This window comes from Corvus moneduloides, chromosome 6, assembly GCF_009650955.1.
Source record: "Corvus moneduloides isolate bCorMon1 chromosome 6, bCorMon1.pri, whole genome shotgun sequence".
In the NCBI taxonomy this organism is placed as follows: domain Eukaryota; kingdom Metazoa; phylum Chordata; class Aves; order Passeriformes; family Corvidae; genus Corvus; species Corvus moneduloides.
Window position 1 is genome coordinate 12,702,096 of NC_045481.1, and position 19,826 is coordinate 12,721,921.

At 40.5% G+C, this 19,826-nt stretch overlaps 1 protein-coding gene across 5 annotated transcripts in view; it reads left to right on the forward strand.

Moving 5' to 3' along the window:
- BCL11B (BAF chromatin remodeling complex subunit BCL11B) overlaps nt 1-19,553 on the forward strand; it is a 91,900-nt gene extending 72,347 nt beyond the window's left edge. For all 5 annotated transcript variants that reach the window (XM_032112549.1, XM_032112551.1, XM_032112553.1 and 2 more), the window contains one exon: nt 17,432-19,553. In XM_032112549.1, the coding sequence (XP_031968440.1) occupies nt 17,432-19,443 (2,012 nt within the window). In that variant the 3' untranslated portion in view covers nt 19,444-19,553. The remainder of the gene's footprint in view (nt 1-17,431) is intronic.
- The last annotated feature ends 273 nt before the right edge of the window (nt 19,554-19,826 follow it).

The window sequence follows — 19,826 nt, forward strand, 5'->3', positions numbered from 1 at the left end:
GGTCTGGAAAGGAGCTATCATGTCTGACTTGTGCCCAATCCCGAAATTTTCCATTTGTTGCTAGTTACAGTTTAGTCTCCTGTGGGATCAGTAAGGATTTGGTTAAAGTAAGAATTGTGTAAAAGCAGAGAGTGTGATTTTTCTGTCCATATCTCTAGACAGTACCTTGTGATGGTCTGCTGCTCTGACCCACTCAGGTTGCACTTGACAGTGCAAGTGTCCCTGTTAAATACCCCATGAATCAGGCAGCAGACCCAAAACTGATGTGGTTTCTTGTTCACAACAAATAGAGGTGTGGAACTCATTGCTGCAGGATGTGTTAGGGGCTAAAAATAGCAAACAGGTTCGGAAAAGGACTAGGCAAAATCCGGAAGATTTGGTGGGTGGTTTATAAAAATGCTAATCTGGTCTGGATCAAGTCCCGGCAGTGAAAAACTCTAAATCATTGATTGCTAGGAGCTGGGAGGTCTGGACAGGGTCTAGTTGTGAACTTTTTTCTACCTTGATTCACAAGCTTTGTCCCTAAGCTTCAGCTGGTGGCCATGATTGAAAATGGGGTCCTGCCTGTGGGCATGACCCAGACGGTTTCTGAACGAGAGCAGCAGTGTCTGGCTGATAGGATCTCACTGATTTCACTCTGTCCAGAAAGAGACCTCGAGATTCAGCCCAGGAGTCCATAATTTCTTCTGTGTGAAGCATCGTTTGGGTCTAGCCTGAACACCTTCTTCCACTAGTTTACCCAAAGGAGTCTCCCAGACAGATAATCCAGAATACTTCAGGGTATTGATTGTTTAAATTGGTTGCCACTCCAGTTTAGCTGACCTGTTTTAGCATACCTATATGAATGTACAGTCAGAAATTTCCTGATGCAGCCAGTTTTAAGCTGACAGAAATAGAGGCTACACTGGGGTTTGCGCTGGTTAAACGGAGTCCTTTTGATTAAACTGGTGCCAAATTCTGTGTGGACAAATCCTCATATTGTAACAAACCCACACATCCTCCCTTTCCTCTGACAATCATATCAGGCTGGTGAGTCCTATGGACCCAATCTAATAGAAATGGAATTTTTACCATGCAAATCTTATTACCTAAAGTGCCAATGAAACTAATGGGATTTTGGGTAGTAAAAAATACTCTGTATGTGATACATACTTTGGAATATAAATTCATGGGGTGGTGGGGAGGAACATAAGGAAAAGGAACTGTTTTTGCATGTAGTCCTTTGTGACTTTGGAGGACCTATTCCTCCCGACACCTCTCAGCTCCCACTTGATTTCAGTGGGACCAAAGTGATGTTTAATATCTCGCTGAAAACACTGAGCTCCTTGCAGAATTTGGTTTTGAAATTACACAACTAAATGTCTTGTTTGCTTTAGAACTCATTTAAGGGAGGGGAACAGAGATAAAAAATATTCCAAACACTCCACTCCAAGGACAGGCATATAGAGGCATATATATTTTTCCAAAGGGAACAATTTTTACTGTGGAGGTTGACTGAATGCATAAAGAACACAGGGAACATTTAGACATATTTTGACAATCTTTGGATTAAAAAAAAAAAAAAAAAGCTGAATCTATTTAGATAACACTTTCATTTAATCCCCTCCCCAATATACACACACGCATATATATATGCTAGTGTCCTCAGGCTTCCAACCTGTGTGGCAGCTCTCAGCCTGAGGACAGTGTCAACAGACAGATCTAAAGTTAATAACTGAAGTGTTGCAAACACGACATCCTTTAAAACTGTTTCCTGTAGTTCCTATGTGTTGTAATAACACAGCACATCTTGAGAAGGGTCCAACACCCCTTGTCATTACTTGGGCAGAATTCCTACTGATTTTTCTGGGTGCTTAGTTTATGTGTACATTCAGGCCTAAATATTTTGAAGTAAAATCTTTTTAATAAACTACAGCGTTGTGCTATTTTGATAGTGACGGTGATTACTCGGTGTCACTGAGTTTAATCCCAGTTGGCAGCTTAGCACCACACAGCCGCTTGCTCACTCCCCTCCAGTGGGGTGGGAGAGAGAATTGGGAGGGTAAAAGTAAGAAAACTTGCGAGTTGAGATAAGAACAGTCTAATGAAAAATTGTAATCAAAAGGAAAATAACAAAACCAGACAGAAGTAAAACCGAAGAAAAAATTTTGTGAATAAAAAGCACTACTTACATTGAACAGAATGATACCCAGACTACTGACAAGCAGCAGCCCCCAGCCAGCTTTTCCCATAATTCATATACTGAACATGAGGGCATATGGCATGGAATATGCCTTTGGTCAGCTGAGGTCAGCTGTCCTGGCTGTTTCCTCTCCCAGCTTCTTGTGCATACCCAGCCCCCCTCACTGGTGGGGCAGCATGAGGAGAAAAGTCCTTGACTTCGCTAAGCAACATCTAAAACATCAGTGTGTTATCCACATTATTCTCACTCTAAGTCCAAAACACAACTCCATACTAGGAAGAAAATTAACTCTATCCCAGCTGAAACCAAGACACTCGGTTTCCTGTCACTTTGGAAACAAAGATGCAATAAATGATACCGTTATTTTTGTATTTATTTTAATGAAATAGGCAGAAAAGGTGCTTCAGAAATACCGTTATTTTTGTATTTATTTTAATGAAATAGGCAGAAAAGGTACTTCAGAAAAGTGGGGGAAAGAGGAGGAGGTCAGATATAAACAACTGCAGTGTGATGTACGTTTTTGTGGCATTGATAGTTATTATTCCCAAAGAAAATAATGTCCTTTTTTATTCGCTTTTAACATTTCGCCCTTGGCATCTGTTCCATCCATTGTGGACTAACCTACACTCTGTTCTCTGACTATGGGTTAAAGCAAGCACTTACTGAAAAGCATTCTCTACTTAATTACTTTTCCTTCTTCTGGAAGCTGTTTTTTTATAGTCACATGTTAATTGTGTATTAGTAGGCCTTTCTGATTAGTTGAAAACATAATGAAACCTTTGTAAACAACAGGGAGAAAGAGGGAAAGAGGGAGGGAGGGAGCGGGAGCAGGGAAGAGAGGGACCCAGAGAAAGAGAGGTGTGAAGTGGGGGCTGGATTGGTGGGGAGGAGGTCGGCCAATTTTGAAAGGCAGAAATTATGCAAGTGGAAATTTCTGGTTTTTTGAATGACAACTTCCCTCGCCCAAATTAATCAACTTACTTAACGAGAAATGAGATGCATGGAGATGCAAATTGCTGTTGATCTCCAAAAGCAGGGTGGCAAAGGCAGCAAGTTGGAATGGTGTGGAGGGGGGCTGAGCCGCAGCTGTCCACTAACAAGTCAGTCCTATTTGTAAAGGGCACGGAGCTGAATAACGGTTTTGTTATTGGCTTTCTCTCTTTCTCAGCCGTAGGTAGAAATGCTGCATTTGTTTCCTGCTACTATCTCAGTGAGATAGATGTCCTCCTTTTTCATCTCTCCTGCCTGTTTGGTTTTCACAGTGGAGCCCTGTGTTCTCCATGCACCCCAGCCTCTCCATGATCAGGCAAAAAATTTGGACACACAAGGAACACAGGCTCAAGTGCAGGGTCTCAAACATGCAAGGTAATTCCATGAATTATTAATCTATCTGAACACCCCTCCAAAGGGCAGGAAAAAATTTAAAAAAACCCAGAAAGCCAAGCATGTAAACAGTACTTAGGGCCCAATTCAGTGATGCTCAGAGCCCAGCCTTGTACAGATCAGATTCAGTGAATCAGCTGAATCAGGCCCCCTTCTCGGAGGTGTTTTTTCTTTCCCTGGAAAGCTGTTCCTTAAACACAATTCACATTGGTTGTTTTTAAAAGGACTATCCTCTGTTTGCATCGCTGGATTTTGAACGGGCAGAGCCTCCCCCTCTCTGGTCCTCCGCCCCCACCCCCTTCTGTTGCTGCTTTAAAGAGCTGTGCTTATAGGGATTTTGCAGCTCTCTGTGTGTTATTAGAAAACGTGTGGCTGGGACGGTTAAAATGGGAGTGCTACTGTATGCAAGAGCAATGTTCACTGTAAGCAATCCAAGGAAATCCTGCCAAGGCAGTATATGAACAGCAGCCAAACAAAACACAGGCGCCTTTCCAGTGAAAACCAGCACACTTCTGCAAATAGAGGAAAAATTGACTTTCTGATTTGGAGTGTTTCTACAACTAAGAAGAATTACTACAGTGATTGTTCTAAAAATATTTTTCAGCAGCGTATTCTCCAAGGGGTTGGGATGCTTAGCATTGTTTAATTATGCTTCTCTTAGGTGATCGGTCTGGATTGTACAGAAATAAAATAGGAAGTTTTTAGGATTTTCTTTTTAGCCAACATCAGAATTATTTTTCTGCAGTGTTATAGTGCCATAAACCACCACCTATTTAAGGATCAAAAGTGGTATTTTTATCTTTGCACTTCAGGAAGTATGATTGGAGATTCATCTTTTGCAACTTCATAGTCATAGATTGCAATTTAACTGCTTTATCTAGAGCAACCCTCAAGATCCCTACTTCTGTAACTAATGGGTTTTATTTTTCATCTGAGTATTTTATACCTTCTCCTTCTCTTGCCCCTCCTTGTGCCCCCTCCCCATTTAGGCTGTTAAAGCTTCTGTTCATTTTGCTTCTTTGTTCATTCAGACTGGATTTTCCTTTGCAGGACTTCTGATTCCTGTAGGAACCCTTTAGTGTAGATGTGCCTGCAAACATTCTGGCACCCAAAAATTTCCATAATGATGGAAATTGAATGGGATTCCACAAATATGTGTATTTTCAAGAATAAGTATGTTATTAAAAATTGTTTTGTTAATCTCAACAAAAGAATTCTTAATAATGAAGTTTAAGAATGGAGTCAGTTTATCTAAACTGAGCTAAAGAAATAGGATAGACCTAGGGAGAACTGCTATTGTCCTTTTTTTATTTCCAAAAACCAACATAATATCAGCAGAAGAAAAAGCAACAGAATTGTCAAGGATTAATTTCAGTTTATGTATATCTTACATTTCAACTGTTTTTCCTTTTAACTAAAGATACAAAAGATACTTTACTATCTGTGTCTCTGTTTATTCCTCTAAAATATTTACAGCTGAGTTCTCCAGGCTTGTAGCTGCTGTGAAATCAGTTATCTTCCTTTAACTACACCACCACAACCATATTTATCCCTACATTGAAGAGAGTGTCTTGAGACTAACAAATCCCAATGTGGAAGAAGACCCGCTTCCAGAGCCTGTTGAAGCCAGTGGAAAGATTCATATTGACTTTGGTGGGCTTTGCATTGGGATATTAAACATTCATTTAATCTTTTTTTTTAATTTAACTAGTCATTCTCAAAGTGAGAGACCTCACTTTAAACAAATCTTGAAGTTGCCCTACTTTACTAATTAACTTGGGCTGTGTTTATCATTCACACAAAACTTCCAGTGGGGTGAAACTGTTGTATATACTTCTCCCATAGTAAGATCATGTGTTTGAAGGTCTAGTTTAAGTAGCTATGCAAGGATGGACCTCTCTGCCCTGTACTGAGCCCCTCTTCTCCTTTGTGCATAGTGCTGTACTCATAGCGAGTCTAACAGAGACCAAATCACATATGTATACATATATAAACACACACATATGCATACATGCACACACGCATTTATATATGTATATATACAAAAATAAAAGAAAGCTTGAAAATGTAATAATTTCTGCCTTCACTGTGAAGGATATCATCCTCTGTGTTCAAATTAGGACAGGGAAAGCATAGCATATGTCGTGTCAAGACACAGAGTGTAGTTCTGTATCTTTAAATGTTGATGCATAGCAGTGAAACCAGGTGAGATCTGGCCCCAGGTGCTGGCTGCTCCATGCATTGTTGAACAATTTTTAAAGGATGCAGATTGGGTGGTTGGAGGAGGAAAAAAGGATGTCTTTTTCTAAATACTTTTTTTTTTCCCCAGTAAAATATGTTTTAGGTTTAATGAAATTATTAAAAAAGTTATCGACTTAAGCTTCATACATTCTTCTAATAACAGCTCTGTATAATCTAGGCCTGACCTGGCTCTCCCTGATGAGCAGCACTGGTTGTCATGCAGCCCCAGCTATGCCAAACAGAGGGAAGATTTTGTTGAGACCATGCAACTCATTTCACTGGTGGTTGTATATATATGATGAATTAAGAATCCTTCACAGAATTATTCAGAAGGGAAAGCTTGGATGCTGAAGAGGTGCTCCAAGGACTGCTTCTGCTTTCCCTGCCTGCACATCCAGAGCCTACATGGCTGGAAAAACTGCTCCACAGCAAAGTCTTTTCCTTCATTCCTTTCAATGTAAATCCAGTTTTAAATCATTTTATGTTCAAGGTTCAAATTCTGTGGTCACCAGAGATGGGGCATTGAGGTAAATTTGCAGATAATTTGGGTAGTGGCCCATATTGAAGGTGTGTGGCTTCTAAACCTAATTAGAGGTGTAGTTTGTTGCAGGAAAAATTATTGATACACAAGGAAGATTTTATTCAGAGACATCTGTAGGTTGGCAGCTGTGCCAGCCATGTCTGTTCTTCTAAGTAACGGAAGCCACACAGCCAGGAATAGCAACGTTTTAGTGACAAGTGTTGAGAATATTAGTTGAATTGCACTATGAAAATATTTTCATTATTTTTATTATTACTGTTCTGCAAGCGGATTTGAGATACGTGCATGCCTATGTCTGCGAGCAGATGAGCTGGAGAGGGAGGGCTGTTATTTTTATTTTTTTCAATCACACCTCCTTAGCATTTTGTACATATCAGCATTCTAGCCGAGTGATTTGCTAATTGCACTGGAAGACCCACTTTAAATTCAGGAATACTGAAACTTTGAAACTGTAACATTTTGACTGGCGAGAATGACCAGTCTTCTTTTCTCTTTCGCAGTGAGCTAGTTGAAGGAAGCTGGCATTGTCGCAGAGTGAAAGCTCTGCAGAAGTGCCGCAGGTTTTTCATATGGAAATGTGAAATAATGGGGTGATTAAATAGAGCTGTATATTAAAGTACATCTGACATTAGAATTAGCATAATGTGCTCTAGCCCTAGGCTGAGTACTTTATTTGCCATCTGCGTCGGACCAAAATCCCCTGGGGAAGCGCTAAAATATTCTGAATAAACTCAGCCCGAGTTCTTATTGAGAGTAAAATACCATTTGTGGCACGTCGTATTGATTCGTCTTAATTGCGGTGCAGAAAAGAACATTCAGTTGCTGATGACTTTTGTACTCTGTGACAAGTCGGCTGGAGTTATTCTAACACTGCAGTTGGTTAACCTGAACAGACTGTCGTGCTCAGAGAAGGAGAAAACCTTATCTTCGGTAGCATAAACTATAGTATCATCTTCCGGCTTTACTCCTTTCTATCTCGATGGAGTGTCTTTTTATTTTTTTTTTTCTTTTTTATTATTCCCTGAAAATAGCAGCCAACGAACTGGAGGGAAAATGGGGCTTCATTGAATCAGTCCAAGGAAATTCACATTCTTACCTAGTTGTTCTCTGCGGTCCCCCTCCCTACACTTCCACCCCCATATCGTCTTAAAAAAAATCCGGGAACATCTGACCAGCTTTCATCTAAGGGAGTGAAAATCAGTGGAACTTGTCCTTGAGGATCCATCTCCGGAACCATTAGTTCAAGAGATTTATTATGTATATTCAGTAAAAAGCTGTGGCTTCTCCTGTGCATAAGCCCACAGTCTTATTTGGTTGTAATGGTTTGATTTTTGTCAACTCTCCACTCAAATAGGTTGCTGAATACCTTTGAAAAAGTGCTTATAACATGCATAAAAGATAAATATTTCATCTGAAGGAAAATACTTTGATGCTCCATGCAATTCTGTAACATTCATAAGGTCCAGTTTTTACCCTATAATTGCCTATCATTATACACAATTTACATATTCAAACATTCTCTACAAACCTTAGTCTAGCATGTTTTTATTACAAATTCAGATCAAGGGAATAACCTTTAACTTCAGAGACAAATGAGACAAATTTACAAGTGCATGTCTGCTGTTTTCTTGTGTTTTATAAATCCCTGCAGACCTGAACACTTTTGCTATAACGCCACTCAGAACAATATACATATATTACTACTTGTTTGTAGTGCTGCGGTAATGAGTCCCCTTTGTATTAGATAACCTATATAATTCAGCATCTAGGCCCTCCATAACGTCAATTATCTCCTCATAGCTAAATGTACATTCCATTAAAACAAGATTTACAGCCTTTACAATACTTCTTAGGCTTGAATGTGGAGATTTTGTGGATTTAAAGAAGCAGAGATGGGAGCTAGCATTTGTTAAAGAAGCAATGAATTAAAACAAAAATGCTATGTCTTTTACTAACTATGAATAGGCACCTAATACCCTTAAGAAATAGCTGTAGTAAAACAGACTGAAGTACTCCCGGGGAAAAAAAGAGGAAAATTTGTTTTCATCCTTTGGCTTTTTTTATTGTTTCCTAATTTACTCTTAGTTTTTCCATTATATGACATGGACAATTTCCTCCATGTATCCTCTGTTTAGTTCCTGTTCAGATTACTGAGAATTCTTGACTCTAAGATGAGAAAATGGCACCTTAGAAAAGTCTGTGGGAAAAAAAATTCCAGCACTTGCCAGTTTTCAAACAAAACTGCTTACAGGAAACTGATTTAAAGGGAAGCTGCTGGCATATTTCATATGTTGTAGAAAAGACTGACATTATTTCAAATGCATTTGAATACCTTATGCAAAGAAAAGGCCTAAAAGTGTCCTTGAGCAGTACAAGGGTTTTTCATGAGTGCTGTGAATGGGATCCTATATATTATACCATCAGCCACGGGTAGTCCTACGGTCTTTTAATCTCACAAGTGGGTATGGTGGCTCTCTGTATTGCATTCCCCATTTTAGCTGATAGTTTTCACTATTTTATGCAGCAGGTTTGTAAAACATCCGTTCAGTCTGTTAGTTGATGTTTTAGGTTCAAAGAAATTATCTAAAAGACACAAAGCTGTTTAGATGCTAAAGGTGGAGTTAGTTGAAACTGTTGTATCACAAAGGGCTAATTTAAAAGTTAACTCATTCACTATTGATCTCTTAATATTGATTTTCCTGTTTGCTCCTTACTTTTCACACTTCTCCCTTCCTCTGCTTTATAAATTGCCTTTGCATTTTAGATTTAACACCAATTAGGAAAAGGTGTTCAGAGATGACAAGCATGTTTTTTACCTTCCATTTAAATAGTTCTTCTGGGTAAAAATCCCTGTGTCACAAGTTCCAACTTTTGCTACGCATTTTTCTTTCCATTTCTGCACTAAGTAAAAGCATTTCTTATGCTTCTGTAGGCTGAACATTAACTTCCAGTAAGCCAGAAGCTCTTTTAAGGAATGAGAAATTGGACATCCAGAAGGAAGTTGCCCAAAATGCCTATTGACATTTTATACCTAAAAATATAATATTGCCATTTTGTAACACACTAGAAATTAAACTGAGCTGTGCATTTGGCTCATTTATGTGAGTCTGGCAGTACAGATCTGAGGTATGATTAAGTCTCACAGAAAATGGGACCATTGAACACAAGCTGCATCTTCAGCCAAAGGTCGCCTGTGTCCATTAAGACGCAGGAAGCATCTGTTTGTGTTATGCATGGCTGTAGTCTGCCTCCAGCCTCCTCCTTTTCTGTAAGTATAAATGCCAGAGAGGACATATAATATGCTTCTGGGGAAAGTTCAATGCAAAAAAAATAACGAATTGCAACTTGGTATATTCATATAAGTCTAGTTAAGATCCTTGTTAGTGACAACCTGGTGTAGTTTATCTGGAAAAATTCAAAATCTGTGCTGGTGATCATTGCAGCTACTTTGAATTCATAGCAGGGTAATTCAAATCAGAGTTTGGCAAGGTGTATCAGCTTGATATCTCTAAGACTTTCAGGGATTCATGCTCTTTGTTCTTGGAATTCTGAAAGGATTGACTGTAGATAGACAGTATGACTGTCTTCTCAGCTCTGTGATTGGTAATTAATCTCTTTGGTGTTCCCCTCATTTAATAAAATAGTTCATTTGGCAAAATAGATATTTATTATTACAAGAGTGAAAAACAGATTATTTGCAGTTCTGCCTAATAGAAAAAAAAACCACTGCTGAAATGGCATCAGAAGATAAAATAATTTCCCAAAAGTGGCACAGCACTTAATCCACCAAAACTGGAGTTTGACAGTTGGCTTTAGCACAAGAAGTATTAATAGCACATTGCTAATAGTAGTGCAATATTAATATATTTTAATATTTGTGTCAACCACTACTACTGTAGACATTTTCCAACAGGTAAAAAATGGTCTAAAGAATATTTACATCACTAATCAAACTCAGTGCAGGGAATGAGAGGGTCTTGTGGGGTGTGTAGGTTCTCTTGGCATAAAGCCTCTTGCATAATCTCTGTTGAGAACTAGCAGTCTCACTAGTCAAGGTAGAAAGAGGATGGGGAAAGCTGTAAAACATACAGGCAGTGTGTGGGAGAAGAATATTGCATGAAGTCGTGATTTTTCTTCTGTTGAGAATGGCACTGGAGGAGATAGGCTATCAAGAGGTACAGTAGGAAAAGAGAAGAGGTCCTTGTATGGGAGGAAATAGGATTCTGTTACTGAGAAGTAACACCTTGCGATTACGTCTTTCTTCAGACACCCCTGTTTTTCCATCCACCCCTTAAAAACATTTCATTTTTGTTTCCCTGTCACGTTCTTTCCTTTCACTGACTTCATCCTGAGATTCCCCATTTCCAGATGGTGACAGGCTCTGTGGCCCCTCATGCTTGGGCTTTTGCACCTAAACCTTCATCTGGTCTTCTTGACTGAGATGCACTTCAGGTTGGCTGAGCTTTACAGGAGACAAGGGCTGTTTATCTGAGTGTAGAATTGGAGGTGCGTAGGTTGTGAGACTGCAGGCGACTTGTTAAGTCATAAAATACCAACACTAGCTGCCAGTTGATGCTAACTTTATGAACTGTTGGTGATAGTCCCTGTAACCCTCAGCAGGATGTACTGCAAGATTCTCTTGAGCCCTTTCTTTAGATGAGGCAGTATAGGGAGGGATGAACTGTGTTAGCTCTGGGGATGTATAGAGGAGTTGTGCTTGTTTTTCATCTTCAGCTCTTGCTGCCATGAAAACAGAATTAATATGAAGAAAGGTGTAAAGAGATATGGGACGTTTGTGTTTGTTGTTTAAAGCTAGTGACTGGCATTGGACTGGCAGTGGTGATTCACACCCAGACTTGGACCCTACTTTGCATTTCTATCTTTTTTATTGAGACTGTCAGTCCTTCTGAAATGGAGGTAGCAAAACTTCCAAAGAGCTCAGTGAATGCAGGGAGGGAGGGTAAAACTCTAAGTATTGTGTGTGCTCGGATAATGTTTATTCTATTACAAACATAGGTGAGTAAACATTCTTGCTAACTTGGAAAATTTAAAGTTATAATATGGCTTATAAAACCCCTTCAGAATAAATACGTATATTAGAGATATTTTTGCAGACCCGATCAAGCATCAAGCATGAACTGATACAAGTCACATAGCAGATCCACACTGCAGACACCTGAAAAGCATTTGGCCCTTGTCTGGGTGATCTGTCAAACTACTTATAATGATATATTTTTTTCACCATGCAACACCAAATCTTTCCATTATTTAATGCCCTTCTCTTTAATGTCAGCTGGTCTTCTAAGGAGACTTGTTAAACTCATGTTCTCAATTATGGCATTTTAATTTAATAATAATTCAATTAAAGGTGTGTTTTTTATGGAGCATCCACGCTACCTTTATTGGTATTATTAGAGTAACCATCATAATAACAAGGAGTAATTATTTAAATGTTCATTAAAATCAAGTGGTGGAGAAGAGAGCAATATTGGTGGAAAGACTGTAGGAACCTGATACATGTCTGTTCCTGAGTGCTACAATAAAAGGTGTACTTTCTTTAAAGCTTGCAAGTTTCTACTTTTCCTGAACTTCTAAAGATGCAGTAAACCAGCATTAAAATTCCTTAACATTTTTATTGCTGATGTTGTAACTTTGTAAAAGGGAACCAGAAACATTATCTGGAAAATACTGCTAGAGGTAAAGAATTGCGGTGGTTATATGGACCTGACTGCAGGTCCTCATCGCAGTCCTGGCAGGGGTTATGGGTGGGTGTTTAAAATCAGACAGAGTTCATTCCCTGTTAACAGCTAATGGAATTACTCAGGCATGCTGAGGGGAGGATTCATAAGGCAGTGGATGTCACTGTAGCTCAGCAGAAAATAATGAATTCTCAACAGTTCTTATCTCACACTGATTATTGTTTGATGGTATCCAGAATAACTGAGGATATTTTGAGGGAAATTTTTATCTCCAGGGTAAAGGCGCTCAGCATTCAGGGTATATAGAAAGTTATGTACCAACTGGGCAAGGAAGATCTGCGTATCGCTAAATGATACAAGTCAGACTGCAGGGGACAGATAAGTCAGGGATTCAGGCTCACTGGTGCAGCGGGGTGGATGTCTATAGACCCAGCCTAGTCTTGTTCTGACCTGTGTTTTCTCACTGTCCTCTGTAAGGGCAAAATTTGGGAGGCAGGTTCTGAATCCAGCTTTGTTTAGCGCTGTTCATGAAAGAGAAAAAGGCTCATTATTGCTTTGACATTTTGAATGGAACATAATCTGTCAGGCACTAATGGAGGGAACACATTTTAATATTTCTGGAAAGGACCATCTTTTGTCATAATATGCAGAAAAGGCAAGAATGTTCAATAAGTTCATAGTTTATAATTACCTGCTTTGGGAGAAGACACTAGAGAGATTTTTAATCTCCAGATAAAAATATAGCAAGATCTAATGGTTGGGAACTGGACTCAGCAATTCGAATCGGAAAGAAGACAGCTTTTTTTTCATACTGAAAATAGTCAACATGGCCACAGACTACTCCAGTACAAAGTGAATTCTCCTTCAACATTTCCAAATCAAATTGGGAGAAAAGGGTGCTAAAAGACGTGAAGTGGTTCAGCTGCAAATCCCTGGGTTGGATGATAACTGTGAGGTGCAGACTAACTTCTTTCCTGTGTTTTGCACTTACATCTGGGTAGGACAATATATTAAGACCTGAAATTGCAGGAAGAAAGATTTAGATTAGGCACATGGGAAGTCTTAATGACAGTAAAGGAGAGAAAGAATGAGGTAGACTTTAAAAAGGTTGTAGACTCTCTATTTGGTGGCCTTTGAAGCAGGATATTGGAGCAGCTGGCATAGATATGAATACATTCATAGATATGGACATGTAGTGACAGGACAAAGAGGGAACTAAAAGAGAGTAGGTTTAGATCAAATATTAGGAAAAAATCTTTACTATGAGGTTGGTGAGGCACAGGAACAGATTACCCAGAGAAGTTACGGACATCCCATGCCTGGAAGTGTTCAAGGCTAGGCTGGATGGAAGTCTGAGCAACCTGGTCTAGTGAAGTGTCCCTGCCCATGTCAGGAGGGCTGGAACAAGATGAACTTTAAGGTTCCTTCCAACCCAAAGCATGACTCTATGATCCTTTGGGTCAGGAATTGGATGAGGTCGAACCTTAGGGTTTATCCCAGTCCTCTCATTCTTTAATTTCACAATCCCTCCTGAATACCTGTGTCTTAGTAGGATTCAGCCCTAAAAACCTCTATCATGTCTGAACTGGCAGTATGTGTTTGGCTTTACTGCAGCCTGGAAGCTACAATTGATTGCTCAGGAGTTGTGACCTAGATGTCTCATCTCTGTACATACAACACATCTACCAACTACTGTAAAGATAAAGAATTATACCTCAGCTGCTTGCCCTGAAATTCATGCCTAGTTACAGACTGTGGGATTGAAACCATGTGCAATTCATCCAACAGTATTAATGAAGTCTTGGCTTGTGTTTGACTCTAAGCACATGAATAATTTCATCACTATCCAACAGAGCACTTCAGCCTATGCTTAAGTTTCACTGATGTTGATTACTCACATGCTCAAAGTCAAGCACATGCTAAAGTGATAAAGACTGCATATGGCAAAGACTATATAGCTAGTTGTCATAAAGTGAGTATTTAGACAGACTTCAGTGCAGGTGGCAAGGGATTAAGATAGCCATATATCAAAAGTAGCCTTATAACAAAGACTTTTATAGTGTAGGTTCATTATTAAATATAAGGATCATTCTTGAGGAATACATGGCTGTTTCTGGGCATGTTTAAAATATTTAGCAAGTTTTTGAACAGAAAAATATTTGGAGTGAATCTTCAAAGACTTTTTGACATTTTTCTGTTCTTAAAAGTGAACATCTACACTGCTCAGGGCAACTTTTAGGCAAGATAACCATGAAGTGATAATATGGTAATTAATTTTTTTTTCTATTTTTTTTTTTAACAGGGAGTCTGGGGAGAGTCTTTTAGGGCTGTGAAAAAAATCAGTCAGAGATTGGTAGCCAGGTAGCCTGCAGTCAATTTTGCTGTTGTGTTGGGGTCTCCTGAAGAGGAGTGCTAAGGAACATAAAAGTTAAACAAAACAAAAAAGGGAGAGAACACTTATGACTGCTAGCTTATAAATCTTAGATCACTAATAGCACTAATTTTGTCTTTTTTAAAGAAAACTAAAAAGGAGGGGACTTACTTCCTCTTTTGAACTTCATGGAGGTGAAATTTTGGAGAACAAAACAAACCAAAACATCTTAGTTCCATGTAACATGTAGTAGCAAGCATCCCGCCAGCTGCCATTTTGAGGGTAATTTTTTAATCAGCCATTTCAGTTTTAGGTTGGCCTTGATCCTCAGCCTGCCCAGGAATTTTTCTTCTTACGTATGTGCCTTTTCTGAAGTAAACATGTTGCTGTTGTTGTCGCTTAATACACAGCTGCTTTCTTTCTCCTGTCAGTTCTTGAGCTAAGCAAAGAGAATGCATGTACATAGACAGGCACTCAGACACTTTATTTTCTGAGAGAAAAAAACTCCACAACAAAAAAGAGTGCATGCTGTGACTTTAAAAATGAAAGAATTGAACAGCTGTGGGTAATAAATCGATTAATTAGAGTGGATAAAGTGAAGGTGAAGGGTGCAGAGCACTCTTTAATTTGAAGATATATGACCTTGTAAGATGCTGCACTTCATTTGCTATTAGATCACACTTCTTAAGGGGCTTTATTAAAATCTATTCTAGGGTGAGCTGAGGTAAAACATATTGTTTAAAAAAGCTTTTGACAGAGTATGTTATATACTTTAGTCTGCTTCAGTGATTTCTGTCACTTTTTATACTACGCATGTTGCTGTGCAAGAAAAGTTAAAGGTCTAGACATTTTCATCATATTTCTGTAAGAAACAGAAATTTAAATATTTGAAGTAATAATGGGAGCATTTACTGCTGCTTTTGCTGCAAAGCTGACATAAAACTTCCTAACTGCCTCAGTGCTGAGTAGATTTTTAAGGGATAATGTATCAGTTTCTTTCCATGTTTGTATGTGGTTTTTATTAATGTCAATAGCAGTTATGGGCACTTTTTCCAAGCCAAGTGCAGTTCCCAAACTTGTTTTTTTTTTTCCAATAGCGACTGTTAGAGATTAATCAAACCAACTGTGTCTGGCCCATGCAGACACAGAGTGTGGGGCCCGGGCACAGGGGCCACTTCAGCCAGGCAGTAATGCCCACTGTATTGTATACATTTTTTACTGGCTGTGAAGAGATGGCTTCATTGAAATCGGGGTTCCAAGCTGCTATTCACAGCAATAGCCCTACTAAATCAATAACTGAGTGAGGAGCTGCAGCACATTTATCACCTACCTTTGTAAATAAATCTCAATCTGATACATGCTTTTTCCTTTATGCTGTTATGGATGTATATTGGGTGAAAAGATTAGATAAGCTGACAGGCTGATAGGTAGGCAGATAATCTTCTAGCCTCCTTGTCTAAGGTTTTGTAGGTTTTGTTAGCAGCAGTCATTCCTGCAACAGCCAGAAGAGGGGAATTCAGTCAGCTTCTCTTGATGTGCCCAAGTGTAAATTTTTTTGTGTGTGTGCGCTATGAGTCATTCCTCTTTACAAGGTAGTTTCAATAATATGGTTCCGTTCACCTTATAAACTTTCTTTTTCAAGCTCATGCAACAGGGTTTTGGGAATGGCAGCCCCCCTGTGTAGAAAGCGTCTGTTAGTTCAGCTTTGGATTTGAGCTCCTGTGGAGGGGCTGAATCAGGCATTGCTTAGGTCCTTGTTCCATCATGGGTCAGGCAGGAAGCTTGGTTCAGGTATAGAACTTTCAGGAAGTTTAGTGCCTTTAGGTTCAGTGGGGCCATTGCTAGAGAAAATACGTGCTATCATAAACAAACAAACAAGCAAGAAATTAATTTTAGATTTTCCAAAATGGGCAGGTTTCTTTCACAAAACATCCCCCTCATTTAAAAACAAACAACAAAACAAATCCCGCATCATGATTTTCAAGTTGACACATATTTATGAATTTATCAGAGTCTTGCAGAGGCATTGAAAAAAGGAAGGAGGGCAAGGAGGGAAGTGCTTTTTGCAGATAGCACATAGTTTATGTTGTGCCCAGGACCGGAATTTTCTAGCTAGCAAAATTATGACTGTGATGCAGACTTGTCCACACCTGTCCTTTATGTAAAGCTGAATCAAGGTTAAAGGAATGCTTTCCACCTTTATGCAGTCGTTCAAAGAGGCTAGAAAAGCAAACAGAACAATGTTTTTGGCTCTGGTGAGCATTTCTGCATTGGAGGGCAGGCTCAGGCTCAGAAATTCTTGGGACCCAGTTCAAGCACGGCCCGACATTTGTTACTGTTAATTGCAACTGTGCTGTCGGCTTTGATTACCGGATGTTTCATTTGAGTGGCTTCTTGGTGTTTTGGCAAAAAGAACGTCAGAGTGGTTTATGCAAGGGTATGTTTTCCAAGCTCCTGTTGACTTGAATAGGACTTTTGTGGCTAAATATCTACATAGTATTTTAAAAATGGAAGGGCTGGCATGACTTAACCATGTATAAATTAAATTCAGCAAGATCTCAGGGGACTGCTGCATGAAGTATATAAAATGAAAGAGTGAAAATGACACTGAAGGTCCTTACAGGTGCCTTGTAAAACCTACCACACTGCATTTTTCTTGGTTTTTGTCAGTAGTCATAAATCCCTTGAAACAAATTCCTTTTTGTGGAATAAACATATGAAAGGATTTGGATGCTTATACGTCATAAAGGAAGGTTTTATTTGCAAATTAGAGGATGTAAACCTATATAACACAAATACGTACATGTGATATTTGTCATACATACTAAGTGAATAAGTGTGGTGAGTAAATGTGCTGTTCAACAATTTATATCAGTCAATACGTTGCAATTAAATCCTTATTTCAGAAATGCCAAGGAGGAAATGTGTTAGCAAAATAAAGTGAATGCCAACTCTATTTAAATGTTCTCTGCTGTATTATTTTTTAAGTGTTCTTTCTGTTTTTTCTTTTATAGGTAAAGATGAGCCTTCAAGCTATATTTGCACAACATGCAAGCAGCCTTTTAATAGCGCTTGGTTCTTGCTTCAGCATGCCCAGAACACACATGGATTCCGCATCTACCTGGAAACAAGCCCTTCAAACAGTTCCCTTACTCCACGCATCACCATCCCTCCTCCTCTGGGACCGGAGACTGTTGCACAGTCCCCGCTGATGAATTTTCTTGGAGACAACAACCCTTTCAACCTTTTGCGCATGACAGGACCCATCTTGCGTGAACATCCTGGCTTTGGTGAGGGTCGGCTCCCAAACACGCCTCCACTGTTCAGCCCACCGCCTCGTCATCATCTGGATCCACATCGCCTTAGTGCCGAAGAAATGGGGTTAGTTGCCCAGCATCCCAGTGCCTTTGACAGAGTTATGCGTTTAAACCCCATGGCAATTGAGTCCCCAGCGATGGATTTCTCCAGAAGGCTTCGAGAGCTGGCAGGAAACAGTTCCACCCCTCCGCCAGTCTCACCCAGTCGCACCAACCCTATGCATCGTCTGTTGAATCCTTTTCAGCCGAGTCCTAAATCACCTTTTTTGAGCACCCCGCCACTGCCCCCCATGCCCCCCAGCAGCACTACGCCTCCCCAGCCTCAGGCCAAGAGCAAGTCCTGTGAATTTTGTGGGAAAACATTCAAGTTCCAGAGTAACCTTATCGTGCACCGGCGCAGTCACACAGGAGAAAAGCCCTACAAGTGTCAGCTCTGTGACCATGCTTGCTCCCAGGCCAGCAAGCTAAAACGCCACATGAAAACGCATATGCATAAAGCTGGCTCCATGACGGGCAGGTCAGATGATGGACTGTCTACCACTAGTTCCCCTGAGCCAGGCACGAGCGAGCTCACTGGAGAGGGACTGAAATCCAGTGAGGCAGATTTCAGGAATGAGAGCGATCCTTCCCTGGGCCATGACAATGAAGAGGAGGAAGAGGAGGAGGAGGAGGAAGAGGAGCTTGAGAATGAGAGCCGGCCAGAGTCGAGCTTCAGTATGGACTCAGAGCTGAGTCGTAACCGAGAAAACGGCTCCAAGTCGCTGCCAGACGAGAAATCCCTCGTCCTGGGAAAAGTCATTGAGAATGTAAGTCTAGGTGCCATTCAGCAATATAACGACATGTTAGCTGAAAAACAGAAGAGGAGTAGCTTCATGAAAAGGTCCTCTGACCAGCGAGACTTGTGTCCTCGAGACCTCTGTCAGAGAGATCCGGGTGACGAAGACTCAGTGGTAGGAGAGCTGGACCGCACTGAGGAAGGTACAGTCAATGGAAGAAACTTTGGCCCGGGTGAACCCTTCCCAAACTTGTTCCCCCGCAAGCCAACACCTATCACGAGCCCCAGTTTAAACAATTCCTCTAAAAGAATAAAGGTAGAGAAAGATTTGGACTTGCCACCAGCAACGATAATACCTTCTGAAAACGTTTACTCCCAGTGGCTGGTAGGGTATGCAGCATCGCGGCACTTCATGAAGGATCCGTTCCTCGGATTCACAGACTCCCGACAATCCCCCTTCGCGACCTCTTCCGAGCACTCATCGGAGAACGGGAGCCTGCGTTTCTCCACTCCACCAGGGGACATGCTGGACGGGGGGCTCTCAGGGCGCAGCGGCACGGCGAGTGGAGGCAGCACCCCCCACATCAGTGGACCCGGCCCCGGGCGACCCAGTTCGAAGGAAGGACGCAGGAGTGATACATGTGAGTACTGTGGCAAGGTCTTTAAGAACTGCAGCAATTTGACGGTTCACCGTCGGAGCCACACTGGAGAGCGGCCTTACAAATGCGAGCTCTGCAACTATGCATGTGCCCAGAGCAGTAAGCTGACGCGCCATATGAAAACGCATGGCCAGATAGGGAAGGAGGTCTACCGCTGCGACATTTGCCAGATGCCCTTCAGTGTTTACAGCACCCTGGAGAAACACATGAAAAAGTGGCATGGAGAACATTTGCTGACAAATGACGTCAAAATTGAGCAGGCAGAAAGAAGCTAAGGCCCCCCCCATCCCCCCCCCCTCCTGCCCCCCCCCCCCCACCTCCGCTAGGTTAAATTTCAGGGGTCTAGGTAACATTTTATTTGTACAGTTTAACTATTGCCAACTGAGAAAAGATGACCTAACTTGCCTCCGTAAACATAACTTAGCATAACTATGGTAGGTGCCAGACTTTGGCACTTAAATATAACCTGTGTCTACAAAGTTCTATTAAACCCGAGGGTTGATTAAGGCAGTAAAAATTGTGGAGCCTTTTAACTGTGCAATAATTTCTGTATTTATTGGGTTTTTGTAATTTTTTGGCATGTGCAGGTACTTTTTTTTATTCTTTCTGTTTAAATTTCTTTTAAATTTTGTTGGGTATCCCTTTTTAATTTTACCCA